At 36.6% G+C, this 18,364-nt stretch overlaps 1 protein-coding gene across 4 annotated transcripts in view; it reads left to right on the top strand.

The window, feature by feature from the left end:
* Nucleotides 1-18,157, top strand: part of BRD10 (bromodomain containing 10) — a 116,240-nt gene extending 98,083 nt beyond the window's left edge. For all 4 annotated transcript variants that reach the window (XM_072841269.1, XM_072841268.1, XM_072841267.1 and 1 more), the window contains 2 exons: nucleotides 12,246-12,433; nucleotides 13,870-18,157. In XM_072841269.1, coding sequence (XP_072697370.1) covers nucleotides 12,246-12,433; nucleotides 13,870-17,510 — 3,829 coding nt within the window. In that variant the 3' untranslated portion in view covers nucleotides 17,511-18,157. The remainder of the gene's footprint in view (nucleotides 1-12,245; nucleotides 12,434-13,869) is intronic.
* Nucleotides 18,158-18,364: the final 207 nt, after the last annotated feature.

Below are 18,364 nucleotides of genomic sequence, written 5' to 3'. Positions count from 1 at the left end.
GACTGTATTATTTCACCTATTGTATTTTCAGGGTTCATCCATGTTGTAACAGGTCAGAATTTTCTTCCTTTTTAAGGCTTGATGATATTTCCTAAGTATTTTATTCTTTTTGATGCTATTAAAATAATTGTTTTAGGTTGCTTTTCAGATTGTTGTTACTGTATAAAAATGCAACTGATTCTTTTGTGTTGACTTTGTATCCTGCTACTTTGCTGACCTCATTCTAACAATTTTTTCCTTGGAATCTTTAAGGTTTTCTACATATAAGATCATGTCATCTGTAAAAAGAGATTTTTTTTTTCTTTGCAATTTGGATGCTTTTTCTTTTTTCTTGCCTAATGCATGGTCTAGAACAGTTAAATGTTGAATAGAAGCAGCAAAAGTGAACATCTTTGCCTTGTACCCAAAGTTAGAAGAAAAAGGTTTTAATCTTTCACCATTAAATATGTTCACTATGGGTTTTTCTTGTATGGCTGTTCTTAAGTTGAGTTAGCTTCCTTCTATTCCTAGTTTGTTGAGTGTTTTTATCATGAAAGAATGTTGAATTTTGTCAAATGCTTTTTCTGCTCTTGAGATAATCATGTGGTTCCTTTGCTTTATTGTCTTAATATAATGTATGACATTAATCAGTTTTCATATGTTGGACTATCCTTGCATTCCAGGAATAGATCTCATTGCATCATGATATATAATCCTTTCAGTATGCTGCAGAGTTTGATTTGCTTGTATTTTGTTGATTTCTGCTTCTGTTTATAAAAGATACTGATATGGGGGAGCATGGGAAGATGGCAGAGTGGGAGGACCCTGAGCTCACCACCCAGTGTTTACAACTAGATATCATCCACATCCAAGTCAATAAACCAGAGAGCAATCTGAAGATTGGCAGAACAAACTCCACAACTAAATATAGAGAAGAAGCTGTATCTGAAAGGTTAGGAAAGTCAGAAAGAAAGAATCTACCTGCAGAGGGAGGGAGCTGCGCATGCAGAGAAGGCAAAGAAATAAACACTTGTTTGGGAACTCATAAGGGGAAGACTAATCCCCATAATGTTTGGCTTTAAAACCAGAGGAGTGGGATGCCTGGGTGGCTCAGTGGTGGAATGTCTGCCTTCTGCTCAAGTTGTGGTCCCAGGGTCCTGGGAGTGAATCCCACATCAGGATCCTCGCAGGGATCCTGCTTCTCCTTCTGCCTATGTCTCTGCCCCTCTCTCTCTATGTCTCTCAAGAATGAATAAATAAAATCTTTAAAAATAAAATAAAACAAAAAACCAGAAGAACTGAATTCTATGAGTTTGTAAACCAGTGGGAATTGGATCTGTACCTTTAAAAGTCTGCTGACTCAGCACTGGGGGAGCCTGAAGGGAAAATGATAGCTGGGCTGCTGCCCTTAAAGAGACAGCAGCCTGTTCAGAGAGGCAACATAAAATTGGCAGTTTACACAACACCACCAGCCAACAGGAGACAGATTTGTTCATACGGATTTCAGAGCATTTTGGTGGACTTCTTTAAAAATGAGGAAACTGGTTCTCCCAAACTCCCAGCATTAAACATAAACTTTCTGTGGGAGACGGGGCTGCATAGACACTTATAGCCTGGACCAAGGGCCCAGAGCAAATTTTAAAGCTGCCTGTGCAACCTGCCCAGACTCTGAGTGCAAAACTGTTACTGCTACAGACCATGACCAGTCATTGTCACGCACTGTCAATCAGCTCCATGTCCCCAGCAGCCACAGCACTTTGGGTGATCTTGCATAGGAGTAGTGGTCCAAGGCAATCTGGCTAACACTGATGCCCTATTCCCAACTTCCCTGGTGGGCATGCCCCCTGAGAACAGGTCTGTCTGAGTCCTTCTAACCACAGAGTAAGCAAATTCCACAAGCAGATGGGCAGTGCAGACAACTGCACTGAAAGGAAAAGTGACTCAGACACAACAGCAGGATGTAAGCAACACATATAGAATACTCTCCTGAAGTGTCAGGTTCTGATAAACAGGGGACACTACACTGCAGAGGACTCTAGGACCTCCTCTTCATGAAATCCCTTCTTTCAAGAGCAGGTGATATAGCTGACTTTTTTAACACAGAGAAATAGACACAGAGAGGCAAACAAAATGAGACAGAGAAATTTGTCCCAGATGAAAGAACAGGACAAGGCCACAGCCAGAGATCTAAGCCAAACAGATATAAGGAACATACCTGATAGAGAGTTTAAAGCAATGATCATGAGGGTACTCACTAGACTCAAGAAAAGAGTAGAAGACATGAGTAAGACCCTTAATACAGAGTTAAGGACTAACATAAAAGGGCATCTGATTGGCTCAGTCAGTAGATCCTGAGACTCTTGATCTTGTGAGTTCAAGCCCCACATTGGGTATATAGATTAATTAAAAATAAAATCTTAAAAAAAGAAGTAGCAGAGATAAAAGGCTCAATAAACAAAATGAGATATACTCTTGATGGAATATAGCAGGATGAAAGAAGCAGAGGAATAAATTAGTGACCTTGAAGACAGAGTAGTGGAAAGCAATCAAGCTGAACAAAAGAAAGAAAAAAGAATTACACAAAACAAGAATACACTTAGGGGACTCAGTGACTCCATCAGATGTACTCATCAGAGGACAGAAAATTTCTTTGAAGAAATAGTAGCTAACTTTCCTAATCTTAGGAAGGAAACAGATATCCAATCCAGGAAACACAGAGAACTCCCATCAAAATTAACAAAAACAGACCCACACCAAGGCATACTGTAATTAATTGTCAAAATGTGATAAAGTGCCTTAAAAGCTAAGGCTAGGAAAAGATTTTTCAACAACTTTGCAAGCTACAAGGAAGTGGCATAATATATTCAAAGTGATAAATGGGAAAAATCTGCAGCCAAGAACACCCTGTCCAGCAAGGCTGTCATTCAGAACAGGAGAGAGAAAAATTTCCCAAGCACTGAAGGAGTTGTTGACCACTAAATTAGCCCTGTAGGAAATATTAAAGGGGACTCTGAGTGGTAAAGAGAGACCAGGAGTGACAGTGTAAAGGAATGAAAACACAAAAGCAATAAAAATGGCTATTTGTTAAAAATATCAGTCAAGAAACTCACAAAAGAAAGAATATAAAATATAATAACAGAAGAGAATGGGTTCAATGTATGTATGCAGAAGAGATTATATATAACCCCAATGGTAACCATATATAAAAACCCACTGATAACAACATGCAAAGAATATAAAGAAATCCAAATACATCACTAAAGAAAATCAGCAAAACATGAAAGACAGCTGTCAGAGAAAATCCTCAGAAACAACCACAAAACAAGTAATAAAATAACAATAAATACATACTATCAATAATTACTTTGAATGTAAATGGACTAAATGCTCCAATCAAAAGACATAGAGTGACAGAATTTATATATAAAAAAAAAGTCCCATCTATATGCTGCATATAAGAGACTCATTTCAGACCAAAAGACACCTGCAACCTGAAAGTGGAGAGATGAAGAAAACAACAATCATGCAAATCAATCCCAAAAGAAAGCCAGAGTGGTAATACTTATATAAACTAGACTTTAAAAGAAAGACTTTAACAAGAGACAAAGGAGGATACTATATGAATATAAAGAGAACAATAGCAAGAAGAGATAACAACTGTAAATATTTATTAACCCATCATAGGAGCACCCAAATACATAAAACAGTTAATAACAAACATAAAGGATTAATCAGTAATAATACAATAATAGTAGGGGATTTTAACACCCCACTTAGATCAACAGACAGATCATGTAAACAAAATCAACAAGGAAACAGTGATTTTGAAGGACACTTTGGACCAGATGGATTTAACAGATATATTCAGAACATTCCATCCTAGAACAGAATACACATTCTTTTCAAATAGACATGGAACGTTCTCCAGAATACATCACATATCGACCCACAAAACAAACCTGAACAAACTGAAGAAGATCAGACTCCTACCATGTATCTTTTCTGACCACAATGCTGTGAAACTAGAAGACAGCCATAAGAGAAATCTTAAAAGACCACTAATACATGGAGGTTGAATAACATGCTACTAAACAACGAATGGGTCTACAAGGCAGTCAAAGCAGAAATGGAAAAGTACATGGAAACAAATGAAAATGAAAACACAACAGTCCAAAATCTCTGGGATGCAGCAAAACCAGTTCTAAGAGGGAAGTTTATAGCAACACCTATCTCAGATAAGCAACCTAGCTTTACATCTAAGAGAGCAAAAAAAGAACAACAATCAAAACAAAACCAGCAGAAGGAAGGATAGAATAAAGATTAGAACAGAAATAAATGATACAGAAACTTAAAAAAAAAATCAATAGAACAGATCAGTGAAACCAGGAACTGGTTCTTTGAACAAATAGCAATAAAACTGATAGACATTTAGCTAGACTTATCAAGAAAAAAATTCAAAATCACAAATGAGAGAGGAGAAATAACCAATACCACAGAAGTACAAATACTTGTAAGACAATATTATGAAAAACTATATGCCAACACTTTGGACAACTTAGAAGAAATGGATAAATCCTAGAAACCTATAAACTACCAAAACTGAAACAGAAGGAAATAGAAAATTTTAAGACTGATAACCAATCAAAATTGAATGAGTAACCAAAAAATTCCTGACAAAGAAAACTCAAGGATCAGATGAATTCTTCACAGGTGAAAATAACTAGACATTTAAAGATCTTTTCAATAGATGCAAAAAAGAATTTGACCAAGTACAACATCCATTCATGATAAAAACCTTCAACAAAGTAGGTTTAGAGGGAACATACCTCAGCATCATAAAGACCATACATTAAAAAACCCACAGCTGACATCATCCTTCTTTTAAAAAAAAATAAATAAACATCATCCTTAATGGGAAAAAACAGAGCTTTTCCCCAAGGTCAGGAACAAGGGAAGGATGTCCCATCTCACAACTTTTATTAAACATAGTACAGAAAATCCTAGTCACAAAAGTCAGAAAACAAAAATAAAAGACATCCAAATCAGCAAAAAAGAGGTAAAACTTTCACTATTTGCAGATGACATAATACTCTACATAGAAAGTCAAAAGACTCCACCAAAAGATTGCTAGAACTGATACACAAATTCAATAAAATCACAGGATACAAAATCAGTGTACAGAAATCTGTTGTTTCTATACAGCAATAATGAAGCAGCAAAAAGGGAAATTAAGGAATCAGTCCTATTTACATTTGCACCCAAAATAATAAGATACCTAGAAGTAAATCAAACCAAAGAGATAAAAGACCTGTACTCTGAAATCTATAAAACAGTGGTTTAAAAAATTGAAGAAGAAAAAAAAAATTGAAGAAGATCAAAGAAATGGAAAGATATTCCATGTTCAAGGATTAGAAGAACAAATATTGTTAAAATGTCTGTGCCACCCAAAACAATCTACACATTTAATGCAATCCCTATCAAAATACCAACAGCATTTTTTATAGACCAAGAACAGACAATCCTAAAATTTGCATGGAATCACAAAAGATCCTGAATAGGCAAAGCAATCTTGAAAAAGGAAAGCAAAGCAGGAGGCATCACAATTTTGGACTTCAAGTTATATTACAAAGCTGTAGTAATCAAAACAGTATTTATTGTACTGTTACAAAAATAGATACATCAATGGAAACCAATTAGAAACCCCAGAAATAAACCCACAGTTAATATGGTCAATTAATCTTTGACAAAGCAGGAAAGAATATCCAATGGGAAAATGACTCTTCAGTAAATGATGTTGGGAAAACTGGACCCCTTTCTTACACCATACACTAAATTAAATGGATTAAAGACCTAATGTGACACCTTAAGCCATAAAAATTCTAGAGGAAGACACAGGCAGTAACTTCTTTGACATTGGCCATAGCAGTGTCTTTCTAGATAATGTTTCCTGAGGCAAGGAAAACAAAAGCAAAAATAACTACTGGACTACATCAAAATAAAAAGCTTCAAAAAAAAAAAAAAAAAGCTTCAGCACAGAGAAGGAAACAGCCAACAAAACTAAAAGACAACCTTCACAATGGCAGGAGATATTTGCAAATGACGTATCTGATAAAGGGATAGTATCCAAAATATATAAAGAAGTTATACAACTCACCGAAAAAAAAACAAATAATCCAGTTAAATAGGCAGAAGATATGAACAGACATTTTTCCAAAGAAGACATCCAGATGGCAAAATGGACACAGAAAATATTCATCACCCCTCATCAGGGAACTACAAATCAAAACTACAATGAGGTATCACCTCACCCCTGTCAGAATGACCTAAATCAATAACATAAAAAAAACATATTGGCTAGGATATAGAGAAAGGGGAACCAGCCCTCTTACAGTGTTGATGGGAATGCATACACAGATACTGTGGAAAACAATATGGAGGCTACTCAAGTTAAAAATAAAATGACCTATGATCCAGCAGTGTCACTACTGGATATCCAAAGAATCCAAGAACACTAATTCAAAGGGGTACATGTACCCCTATGTTACAGCAGCATTATGTACAGTAGTGAAGATATGGGAGCATTTCAAGTTTCCATTGATTGATAAAGTGGCATAGACATACACACACTGGAATATTATTATTCAACTATAAAGAAGAATGAAATCTTGCCATTTACAATGACATGGATAGAGCTAGAGTATAATGCTAATTGAAATAAATCAATCAGAAAAGGACAAACACCATATGATTTCACTCATGTGGAATTTAAGAAACAAAACAAGCAAAGGGGAAGAAGAGAGAGAGAGACAAACCAGGAAACAGACTCTTAACTATAGAGAACAAACTAATGGTTATCAGAAAGAGAGTGGGGGGGGGGGGAGTTAAATATGTGGTGGCAATTAAGGAGTGCACTTCTGGTGATAAGCGCTGGGGGGTCATGTATGGAATTGTTGAATCACTATATTCTACACTTTATATGTTCACCAACAAGAATTAAAATATAAACAAAAAATGAAATAGAAAGATCTAGCTTTCTTGTGATGTTTTTGTCAGGCTTTGGCATTAGTGTCATGCTAGCCTCAAACAAGTTAGGAAGTGTTTCTTCCTTTTCAGATTTTTGAGGAAAGTTTGAAAAGGAATGGTATTAGTTCTTTAAGTTTTTGGTAGAATTCACCAATGAATCCATTAGATCAGGACTCTCTTCCTTGTTGAGAGATTTTTAAATTATTGATTCATTTCTCCTTTAATAGTTATAGGTGTATTCAGATTTTCTGAGGTTTTTTTGTGACTTAATCTTGGTAGATTTTTGTTTTTAGGAATTTGTGAATTGCATCTAGATTATCCAATTTGGGTGGCAATCAATTTTCATAGTACTCCTAAAATTCCTTTTATAGAATCAGTCATATTGGCCTCACTTTCACCTTTGATTTTCCAAATTTGAGTCTCTTTTTTTTCTGAGTTCATCAATCTAAAGGGTTGTTAAATCTGTTGGTCTTTCAGTTTCATTGATTTCCTCTTTTCTCTGTTTCGTTGATCTCTGATCTAATCTTTATTGTTTCCTTCCCTTAGCTTTAGATTTAATTTGTTTTTCTTATTCAAATTCCTAATGTTATAAAGTTAGGATGTTGATTTGAGATTTTTCTTGTTTTTTACCGTGTCCCATTGTTTTGGTATGTTGTTTTCATTTCAATTTATCTATAAGTATTTTGTAATTTTTCTTATAATTTCTTCTTGATCTATTGGTTGTTTAAGAGTATGTTGTTTAATTTCCATAAGGTTGTAAATTTTTCCAGTTTTCCTTCTGTTACTAATTTCTAACTTCATCTGTGGCTTGCATTCTTGGAAGAAACAGATGAACTCAAAATGTTAGTGATAAGCGCTGTGAAGAAAAATAAAGTGGGATAAGGAGAACAGGAAATGCCTGATTTGGATTAGATGATGGATACTCTTTTACTAAGGTTTCAGGGAAAGGCCCCCTGATGAGTTGATATTCAAACAGAGACCTACAAGTGAGGGATAAAGTCATATGAATATCTGAGGGAAAAGAAGAGGCAGAAGATTGAAGGTTGGCATTACGTTTGGCATTTGGAGGAAGTACAAACATAAATGTCACAAGAGCTGAGTGAGTGAGGAGTAAGAGTCAATAATCAGAATAGTATAGGAAGATGCAGTGAAACGCCGGGACACCTGCACCCCGATGTTTATAGCAGCAATGTCCACAATAGCCAAACTGTGGGAGGAGACTCGGTGTCCATCGAAAGATGAATGGATAAAGAAGATGTGGTATATGTATACAATGGAATATTACTTGGCCATTGAAACAACAAATACCCACCATTTGCTTTGACGTTGATGGAACTGGAGGGTATTATGCTGAGTGAAATAAGTCAATCAGAGAAGGACAAACATTATATGGTCTCATTCATTTGGGGAATATAAAAAATAGAGAAAGGGAATAAAGGGGAAAGGAGAAAAAAATGAGTGGGAAATATCAGAAAGCGACACAGAACATGAGAGACTCCTAACTCTGAGAAACGAACAAGGGGTGGTAGAAAGGGAGGTGGGCGGGGGGGGGGGACAACTGGGTGATGGGCACTGAGGGGGGCACTTGATGGGATGAGCACTGGGTGTTATTCTATGTTGGCAAATTGAACACCAATAAAAAATAAATTAAAAAAAAACAATAGTATAGGAAACCATAGACAGGTTGTGTATGTCTTTACATTTTGTTTTTACTCTAAGGTGACAGAACATTGAAGAGTTTTAAGCAGAGGAGGAACATGATCTGACTTATCTTTTAAAGCACTTACACAGCCTCTTATATTGAGATTAATGTAGTGTGGGACAACAGGGAAATCAGTTGCAAAAAGCAATAATTCAGGCAAAAAAAAAAATGATGGTGGCTTGGAACAAGGTGGTAGCTGTTGATTCACAACCCTCTTAGGAGTTTCCCTGGTATAATCTGAAACTGGCATTTGTATTCAGAGGGCAGGGAGAGATAAAGAAAGAAGCAGGCCACTCCAGGTTTGTTAGGTGTCTGAATAAGTAAATAGATCTTAAATTCAGTGAGGCTTGTCTTGGCTGGCAGCAAGACAAATGGATCTCTGCACCTGCCTGCCAGATCTTAAGTTTATAGGAGAGGTGTTAACTGGATGCAGCCATATAGTGTGCAGGTGTTTTCAGTATTATATCACTATCTCAAGGCTGTGTTCTTGGAACAGCCTCTGGGAACAGGAAAGGCAAGCAGAACCTACCCAGGTCCAGCTCATGGGTCACTTGGCCTTCTCATCTTTTTGATAATGTTCCCCAAGAGTAGCAATGCAGATGGCAAGGAATGGTTGGATTCTGGATGTGTCTTGAAAGTGGGATTGGCAGAATTTTCTTAAACATTGGATATAGAGTGTTAAAAAAAAAAAAATGAACAGTAAAAAGATGATGCCCAGTATTTTTGGTCTAAACAACTGATAATGGAATTGTTGTTAGTTTAGATAGGGGAAACTAAAGGAGTAGGGGGTCTGCAGGGCAGGAATTCTTCAAGAGTTTGAATTTCAAACTGTAGGGATACCTGGGTGGCTCAGCAGTTAAGCGTCTGCTTTTGGCTCAGGGCATGATCCTGGAGTTCCAGGATCGAGTCCCACATTGAGCTCCCTGCAAGGAGCCTGCTTCTCCCTCTGCCTATATCTCTGCCTCTCTCCTTCTGTGTCTCTCATGAATAAATAAAATCTTTAAAAAAATTTTCAACCTGTAAAGTTTGATAGGATTTTTAGATATCCAGTTGGATGCTGGTTGAGCCAGCACTTTAGTATGAGTCCCCGTTCAAGGGAGTAAACCAGACTGGAGGCATAAATTGAGGAATTGTCAGAATATGGATTATATTTAAGCTCTGACTGGTAGAAATTACCTAGAATGTGAACATACATAGGGAAGAAGAGAGACTGAACCCTGGAGCATTCTAACGTTTAGAGATGGTGAAGAGGAGTAGGACTCAGTAGAGGAGACTAAAAAGAAGTGTTCAGTAAGGTAGAGTCTATTCAAGAGAATTAAGGGAGAGGAATTAGAGTTTTGTTATAAAGTGGAGCAGAGAAATAGGGCAGTAGCTGGAATCTGGAATCAAGAGAGGGTGCTTTGTTTTGTTGTTTGTTTTCATTAATGGAGAAATAACATTTTCCAATACGTGTTACTTCTTGATTTTTTTATGTTAGCCATTCTGACGGGTGTAAGGTGATAATCACATTATAGTTTTGATTTGTATTTCTCTGATGATGCTGAGCTTCTTTTCATATGTCTGTTGGCCATCAGTATGTCTTCTTTGGAAACATGTCTATTCAAGTCCTCTGCTCATTATCAGATAGTTTGCTTTTTGATGTTGCACTGTGTAAGTTCTTTATATATTTTGGTTAGTAACCCTTTATTGGATATGTCATTTGCAAATACTTTTTTCCATTCAGTAGGTTGCCTATTTGTTTTGTTGATCATTCCCTTTGCTGTGCAGAAACTTTTTAGTTTTTTATAGTCCCAATAATTTATTTTTGCTTTTATATCTCTTGTTTTAGGAGACAAATCTAGAAAAATGTTGCCATGCCAATACTAGAGAAATTACTGCCTGTATTCTCTTTTAAGATTTTTCTGGTTTCAGGTCTCACATTTAGGTCTTTAATTAATTTGAGGTTAATTTTGATGTGTGGTGTTAGAAAGCAGTCCAGCTTCATTCTTTTACACGTAGCTGTTCAGTTTTTCAAGCACTATTTATTGAAGAGACTTTTTCCCAGTGTATAGTCTTGCCTTTTTCGTTGTAAATTAATTGACCATATAAGTGTGTGTTTATTTCTGCATTCTTTATTCTTTTCCCTTGATCTGTGTGTCTAGTTTTGTTTAAGTAACTTTTGATTACTTCAGCTTTGTAGTATATCTAGAAATCTGGAATTGAGATACCTCCAGCTCTGTTTTTGTTGCTCAAAATTGCTTTGGCAGTTTGGGGTCTTTTGAAATTTTCATATTGCTTCCTCTAGTTTTGTGGAAAATGATGTTGGTATTTTGGTAATCATATTGAATCTGTAGATTGCATTGGGCAATAAGAACATTTAACAATATTAATTCTTCCAGTCAATGAGCATGGAATATGTTTCCATTTGTGTCATCTTTAATTTCTTTCATCAGTGTTCTATAGTTTTCAGAGTGCAGGTTTTTTTTACCTCTTTGGTTAAGTTTATTCTGATGTATTTTATTCTTTTAAGTGCAATTATAAATAGAATTGTTTTCTTAACTGCTCTTTCTACTACTTGTTATTAGTAAGTATATGGAAGTACTACCAATTTCGGGGTATTAATTTTGTATCCTGCAACTTTACTGAATTCATTCATTCTAGTTTTTTGGTGGAGTGTCTAGAATTTTATTAACTTTTTTAAATGGCCCTTTCACCATATTATAATCAGTAATTATAAAACTATATCAAATCTATGTCTCATGCAGTTAGAAAAAAAACTACCTCTCTCTCATTTAATAGGTCTTATAGCAGCCTTTAGACAAATTGGTGATATGTTCAAACACTCTATTCTGAAATTGTATATATAATCTGAGTTAAGCATCTTAGACACATTTGAAATTAAAACATAGCTTTCAATGGCTTTTTTTTTTTCTTTCAAATTTGTACTTAAATCCTAGTTAGTTAACATAGAGTGCAATATTGGTTTCAGGAGTAGAGTTCAGTGGTTCATCATTTACATACAGTACCCAGGGCTCATCATAACAAGTGCACTCCTTAACACCCATCACCCATCTAGCTTATCCTCTAACCACCTCACTCCATCAACCCGGTTTGTTCTTTATCGTTAAGTCTCTTATAGTTTGTTTCCCCCTCTTGCTCTCTTTCCCCCCCATATATTCATCTGTTTTGTTTCATAAATTCCACGAGTGAAATCTCCTGGTCTTATTACTGCTATTCAGTTGCTGTTCTCTGACTTACTTTGTTTATCATAATACACTCTAGTTCTATCCGTGTTGTTGCAAATGACAAGATTTCATTCTTTTTTGCTCACTGAGTAATATTCTGTGTGTGTGTGTGTGTGTGTGTGTGTGTGTGCATGCACACCACATATTCTTTATCCATTCATCAGTCAGTGGACATTTGAGCTCTTTCCATAGTTTGGCTATTGTTGATAATGTAGCTTTTAGTGACTTAATTTCAAGATATTTTTTAAAATATTTAGTTTAGCTTCCAAGAGTTTAATACATGTGTATTATTTGTTATGTTGGGCATTTTATTTCAGGAGCCGCCTAAAGAAAGACTATGATGATTTCAGAAGACAGCCTGATCATGATAAATTTACTAGAGAACTGTGGACTACTGAAGAAGGTGAAGGAGATCCTGGAAAAGAATCTCCTAAATTAGAAATTATCAAGTGTGTAGATGCGACAGAACCTCTAGATATCCTGGAAAAAGAACACTTTGATTCAGGTAGTTTTTAAAACTTTTTTAAAATCAACACTGAGCACCAGGGTGGTGGCTCAGTCAATTAGTGTCTGCCTTCTACTTAGGTCATGATCCTGGGGTCCTAGAATGAAGTCCAGCATTGGACTCCCTGCTTGCTGGGAAGCCTCCACCGCTCCCCCTGCTTATGCTCTCTCGCTCTCTCTGTCAAATAAATAAATAAAATCTTTTAAAAAATAAAATTACTAATACCACAAAGAGAAGTTTTAGTAACTTTTGTTAACGTAAAGGGTAATCTGTGTTAATGATGTGTATTGATTAGGGAAATCTGGTATATTTTTAAGTGTCCTTTGTCCTTATAAAAAGGTTCCTTGGAGTCATTATTATATTTCTAGGAGTTTTTGGAGCCACTGCCTGTCTCTGAACTGTAGGCATGTCTTTGCGCATTATAGACCACACATCTTTGATCTACAATCATAGATCTCTAAAACAGCTTCATCCTCTTTTTATTATTACTATTTTGAAGCACTGTTCTTAAATTTGATTTAAATTGAACTTGACAAGTCCCTAATACTGTGAAGACTTTTATGAGGAATGACCAAGGTTGATGGCCAAATGAATCCTCAGAGTAGACATATCTTTCTAATAAGGAGGTTGGATTAGATTATCTGTAATTCGGGCAACCCCGGTGGTTTAGCGGTTTAGTGCCACCTTCAGCCTGGGGTGTGATCCTAGAGACCTGGAACTGAGTCTCACGTCAGGCTCCCTGCATGGAGCCTGCTTCTCCCTCTACCTGTGTCTCTGCCCCTGTGTGTGTGTGTGTGTGTGTGTGTGTGTGTGTGTGTGTGTCATGAATAAATTTAAAAAATTATAATTCATTTCAATTTATCAGATTATGTTATTCCATATATCTAGTTACTTTTTTCTTTAAATCTAGTTAAATAACTCCCTTTAGTTACATAAGAGTTTAGTATGAAAATTTGCAGTTAGAAATGTTGTTTTACATGTCTTTGGTGCATTGAAAAAAAGTAACTTCTCATCAACTCAGCTTGACCATATATGAACATAAATTTTTTACTGTAGGAATGAATAAGTAAGCACCAGGAAAAACTGGACATTTTCCATCTTTTAGAGTCTCTGAAATTGGATTAGAATTCTGAGCTCTAATTGCTGGCTTGAGTATCTCTTTAAGAGATGTAAATTTTCCTTTGTATTTGTATTGACAGCAGAATCAGTAGTTTGAACAAAAACAAATTTCTCATTATGGTTATGTCATCAAGATTGCTGTATCAAAGATCATGTTACATTAATTTCCAATCAGGGTGCTGAGACTTTTGAATCATCCTATAGTAAATTTAATAAATTGCCCGTTCAGAGATTGATTTGCTTTTTTATAATTGGTCTTATTACTGCTATTCAGTTGCTGTTTTATTTAAACAAAATACTTTTGTAATTTTTTTTAGATGATAAGAAACTGTCTGAAATAGATTTTCCTATGGCCAGAAGCAAGTCGTTGAAAAAGGAATTGCCTTCTAAAGATGTTCTGAAGATTCTGCCTAAAACACTTAAACGACAGTCCAAACAAACAAATTATCTGGATGATAGCACAAAAGAGCTTTCCCCAAGGAAGAGAGCAAAGTTAAGCACAAATGAGACAACAGTTGAGAATGTAGAAGGTGAGATGCAGATTGACTGTTTGAATGAATTAAAGCATACGGAGCCACTGTTTCCAGAGTCATTTGCCTCAATGGATTCAACACCAGTATCTATTCTCCAGAAAGGGACCAAACCTATTCAGGCCTTGCTTGCAAAGAATATTGGGAACAAAGTGACCTTAACAAATCAACTGTCCCCTTCCACAGGTAGAAGTCCTCCTGCAGTGGAAAAAGCAATTCTGTCTCCTCCAGAAGCAAGCCCCATAAAGCCAGCATTGACCTGCCACAGCAGTACAAAAGGTCCTTTACAAATGGTCTACAAAATGCCCTGTGGCCAGTGGTTGCCCGTAGATCTCCAAAACAGCTCTGTGAAGATTCAGATGCAACCTGTGCTAGATCCTAAAACAGGAGAAAAAATCATGCAGCAGGTTCTCATTCTGCCTAAGAATTTTGTGATTCAGCACAAAGAAGGGAAAGCAGTTGCAAAAGAAATACTGCCACTTGAACAGAAAGGTACAGAACAACATTGTTCATCTTTCCCACAGACAGCAAATGTAAACTCTTCTTTAGCATCAGTTCTTGTCAGCTCAGCGGGAACTGTTTCTAACCAACTACCTAATATAGTTTTCAATAGGACTATTACACCTTTGTCAAATGTGAGTAGTGGTAGGCCACAACCTTTGTCACCTAAAACCTCCATAAGTAATTTTTTAACACCACCAGTTAAAACTAGCCAGAGTGAGTCAGGAAAAGGCAAGCATGCAGTTTCAGCAGCTACATTCTCCCAGCCAGTTGCTTCATCCATTTCCTCAACAGTTCAGCCTCTGTTATCAGCATCTACACTAAGTAGATCTACAGATCCTGGTAGTTCCCTTAACTGTTTTGCACAACAAACTGCTGATTCTTCTGAAGCAAAGCAAGAACTGAAAACTGTGTGTATAAGAGATTCACAGTCAATTCTTGTTAGGACACGAGGTGGGAACACTGGAGTTGTAAAAGTACAGACCAGTCCAGATCAAAATTCACCTAATAGCTTATCTGCAAGTTCAGTTTTCACTTTTGCTCCTCAGCTTCAGGCATTTCTGGTGCCCAAATCTACAACTTCATCATCCTCTGTTTTTTCACCCGCAGTTGGAATAACTACTACATCTAGTCTCCCACCTTTTAGCCAAACACCAACTTCTGTTTCTATTCCAACTGGCTTTAATCCGTCAGTGGGGAAGAATCTCAGGCTTACATTAGGCCAACCTTCCTGCAGTGGTAATTTGGGCCACATGATAGATAAAGCTTCACACATGCCTTCTTCTCCCTTAAAGTCCTCTGTTTCTTCTGGCGTTCTACTACCATCAACAGCAAATAATTCACTAAGTGTAATTAGCATATCAACAGGAAATCTTGGACAAACCAATGCAAATGTTATTCATACTCCAAATAAACAGCAACAAGTAGATTATTTCATGAAAAATTTCCCTGTTACAAGATCAGAAGCAACAGCAGCAACAAATGGAGATGCGATCAGCGGGACTGCAGTTCACAAACTTATGTTGGTGTCAGCTCCATCTATTCTTTCTTCTGGCAGTGGAACTGCAATTAATGTGACACCTGCACCAACATCTACAGGTGTTTCTGCCCAGAAATTAGTTTTTATTAACGCTCCAATTCCTAGTGGCTCTTCAACTCCAGCTATTGTAGCAGAACCATTAAAACAAACTCTTCCTCCCCCTTTGAATAAAACATATGTTAAGAGTCCAGAACAACCCCAGATAGTGCTAATTCCATCAACAGTGGGAGCACCAATAAAAATAAATTCATCACCAACTGTGTCTCAGATAAAAGATGTGAAAATTGGACTGAACATAGGTCAGGCAATTGTAAATAGTTCAGGCAGTGTGCCTGCTGTACCATCAATTAACATATTGCAAAACGTAACCCCAAAAGGAGAAGAAAAAAGTACGAAAGGCTATGTTTTGCCATTGTCAACAAGTGGTAATTCAATTCCCGTAAGCTCAAATTTTGTGAGTCAAAATATTACTCCTGTTAATGAATCAGTGGTTTCTGCAACAAGAGCAGTAAACATGTTTTCAGTAACAGGAGCAAATATGTCTTTGGGTTCTCTTTCAGTGACCTCAACCTCTGCTTCTGTTGGGACACGACCTCCTGTTTTAGTCAGTGGAAATGATACCTCTTCAAGAATTATGCCTATGTTGTCAAATAGACTTTGCACATCAAATCTCGGAAACACTGTGGCTATATCAACTGTGAAAACAGGACATCTTGCATCATCTGTTCTGATTTCAGCTACACAACCAACAGTGTCTCCTAAATGTTTAACGTCAGCTTTGCAAATCCCTGTTACTGTTGGCTTGCCTACACCTGTGACTATATCCCCTAAAATAATCAACACAGTTCCACAAGTGGCAACAGTACCAGGAGCCACACGTCCTATATCTCTTTCTAAAAGACAATCTTGGACTTCTGTCCAGTTTCAGTCACCAGGGACTTCAACTACAGTGCCAACAAATATAAACACAAATAAACCTCAGACTGAATTGCCACCCCTTTCACCAAGTCCAGGTAAAGTAATTAATATTTCCAATTTTGCTTCTCTGCCAAACCAGCAAAAAATATCTCCTGCTTTAGTAAAATCAACTCCCAGTTACAGTTCGGCTCCAGGTGGTTCTGCCATTCACACTGCTACAGCACCATCTAATGTAAATAGTGTGATAGGGGGTCAGTTCAGTGAATCTTGTATTCAGCAAAAAATAGTCATCAACACCAGTACACCTTTGGCACCTGGCACTCAGATCATGATTAATGGAACCCGGTTTATTGTTCCACCACAAGGTCTTGGAGTTGGCAGCCATGTTCTTCTTATATCTACTAATCCAAAATATGGACCTCCCTTAGTTCTTAACAGTGGCCAAGGCCTTCCACCTACATCAGTAGATAACCCTGCCGAGATTACACTAACATCAAATAATTCTTTAAGTGGGCAGCCTGTGAAACAGTCTCTAAGAAGCTCCACAAAAATTGTAAACTCTCTTGGGAATGCCAGTCATCTACCCACAGTACATACAACTCCACAAATCATAAACACAACTGCTAAAGTTTCTGTTCCACCTCCCACACCAACAGTGTCCTTGACTTCAGTAATTAAGTCTCCTCCCGCTCCTCTTTTGGCTAAGACATCTTTGGTTTCTGCCATTTGCTCTACTAATCCTCCACTGCCAAGTAATACATCAGTATTTCATTTGGACACATCAGTCAAAAAATTGTTGGTTAGCCCAGAAGGAGCCATTTTGAATACCATAAATACTCCAGCATCTAAGGTTTCTTCTGTCTCTCCATCTCTGTCTCAAATTGTCGTATCTGCCAGTCGAAATCCTGCCTCTGTCTTCCCTACTTTTCATTCATCTGATTTAGAGAATCCCGACACAGCTGCATCTTGAATTTAGACTAAATGAGCCAGTTTTTAAATAATGGGGCATTGTTTTGACTCTCAAAAAAATTTTAACTTTATTATACTGTTGAAAACATGCTATACATAGTTGTGTGTGTGTGTGTGTATTAATGTATCTTTTCATTAGCTTGCAACAAGGCTTTGTTTTCTTGGGGAAGAAAAGATCTATTCCATTTCACTCATTGGTATGAGTATGTTTTCAAAGAATGCTTAAAATAGACAGTTAGGATTTACCTGTCTGTGTCGCATAAATTGAACAGTCAAGTTTCACTAGTTTGGAGTAAGCTAGCTGTTGCACATTTGCATTGACATGTTTCTTCTTGAATTTGGACTATTGGAACGTGTATCTACAATACGATATCTTGTGTCATTAGTGAAATCTTGTTTTTGTTTCTGTAAAAATATAAATATATATATATATTTATGCATTGTGAAAATGCAGTCCATTGTGTAAAATTGTACATATTCCTAAATCCCTAACAACCTGTACTAAACTATATGTACAAAGAACTATGTTGTCTTATTTATGTTTTGTTTACATAATGTATAGTTTTTTAAGTATTTTAGTAATTTTGGACCAGTGAACTGTTAGCAACAATGCAGAGGAATCTGCATGTAATAAATTGAGTTGCTGTATTTCTGCGTTTGAATACCATTTTTAAAGTGCGTTCTTATCCCGTTGAAAGAATACATTATATAAAATGAAGATAGACCTTTACAAAAAGGAATTAAGGCTGGGAAATTTGAATTAATGGCTAGCATTTGCACAATGTTTTGCAGTTTACAAACTTTACTTCACATATTTAATTTTCACAGTACTCTTGAAAGGTTACCCAGCTAGTG

This window comes from Canis lupus, chromosome 10, assembly GCF_048164855.1.
Source record: "Canis lupus baileyi chromosome 10, mCanLup2.hap1, whole genome shotgun sequence".
NCBI classification, from domain to species: domain Eukaryota; kingdom Metazoa; phylum Chordata; class Mammalia; order Carnivora; family Canidae; genus Canis; species Canis lupus.
This window is presented reverse-complemented; position numbering and strand designations above follow the sequence as displayed.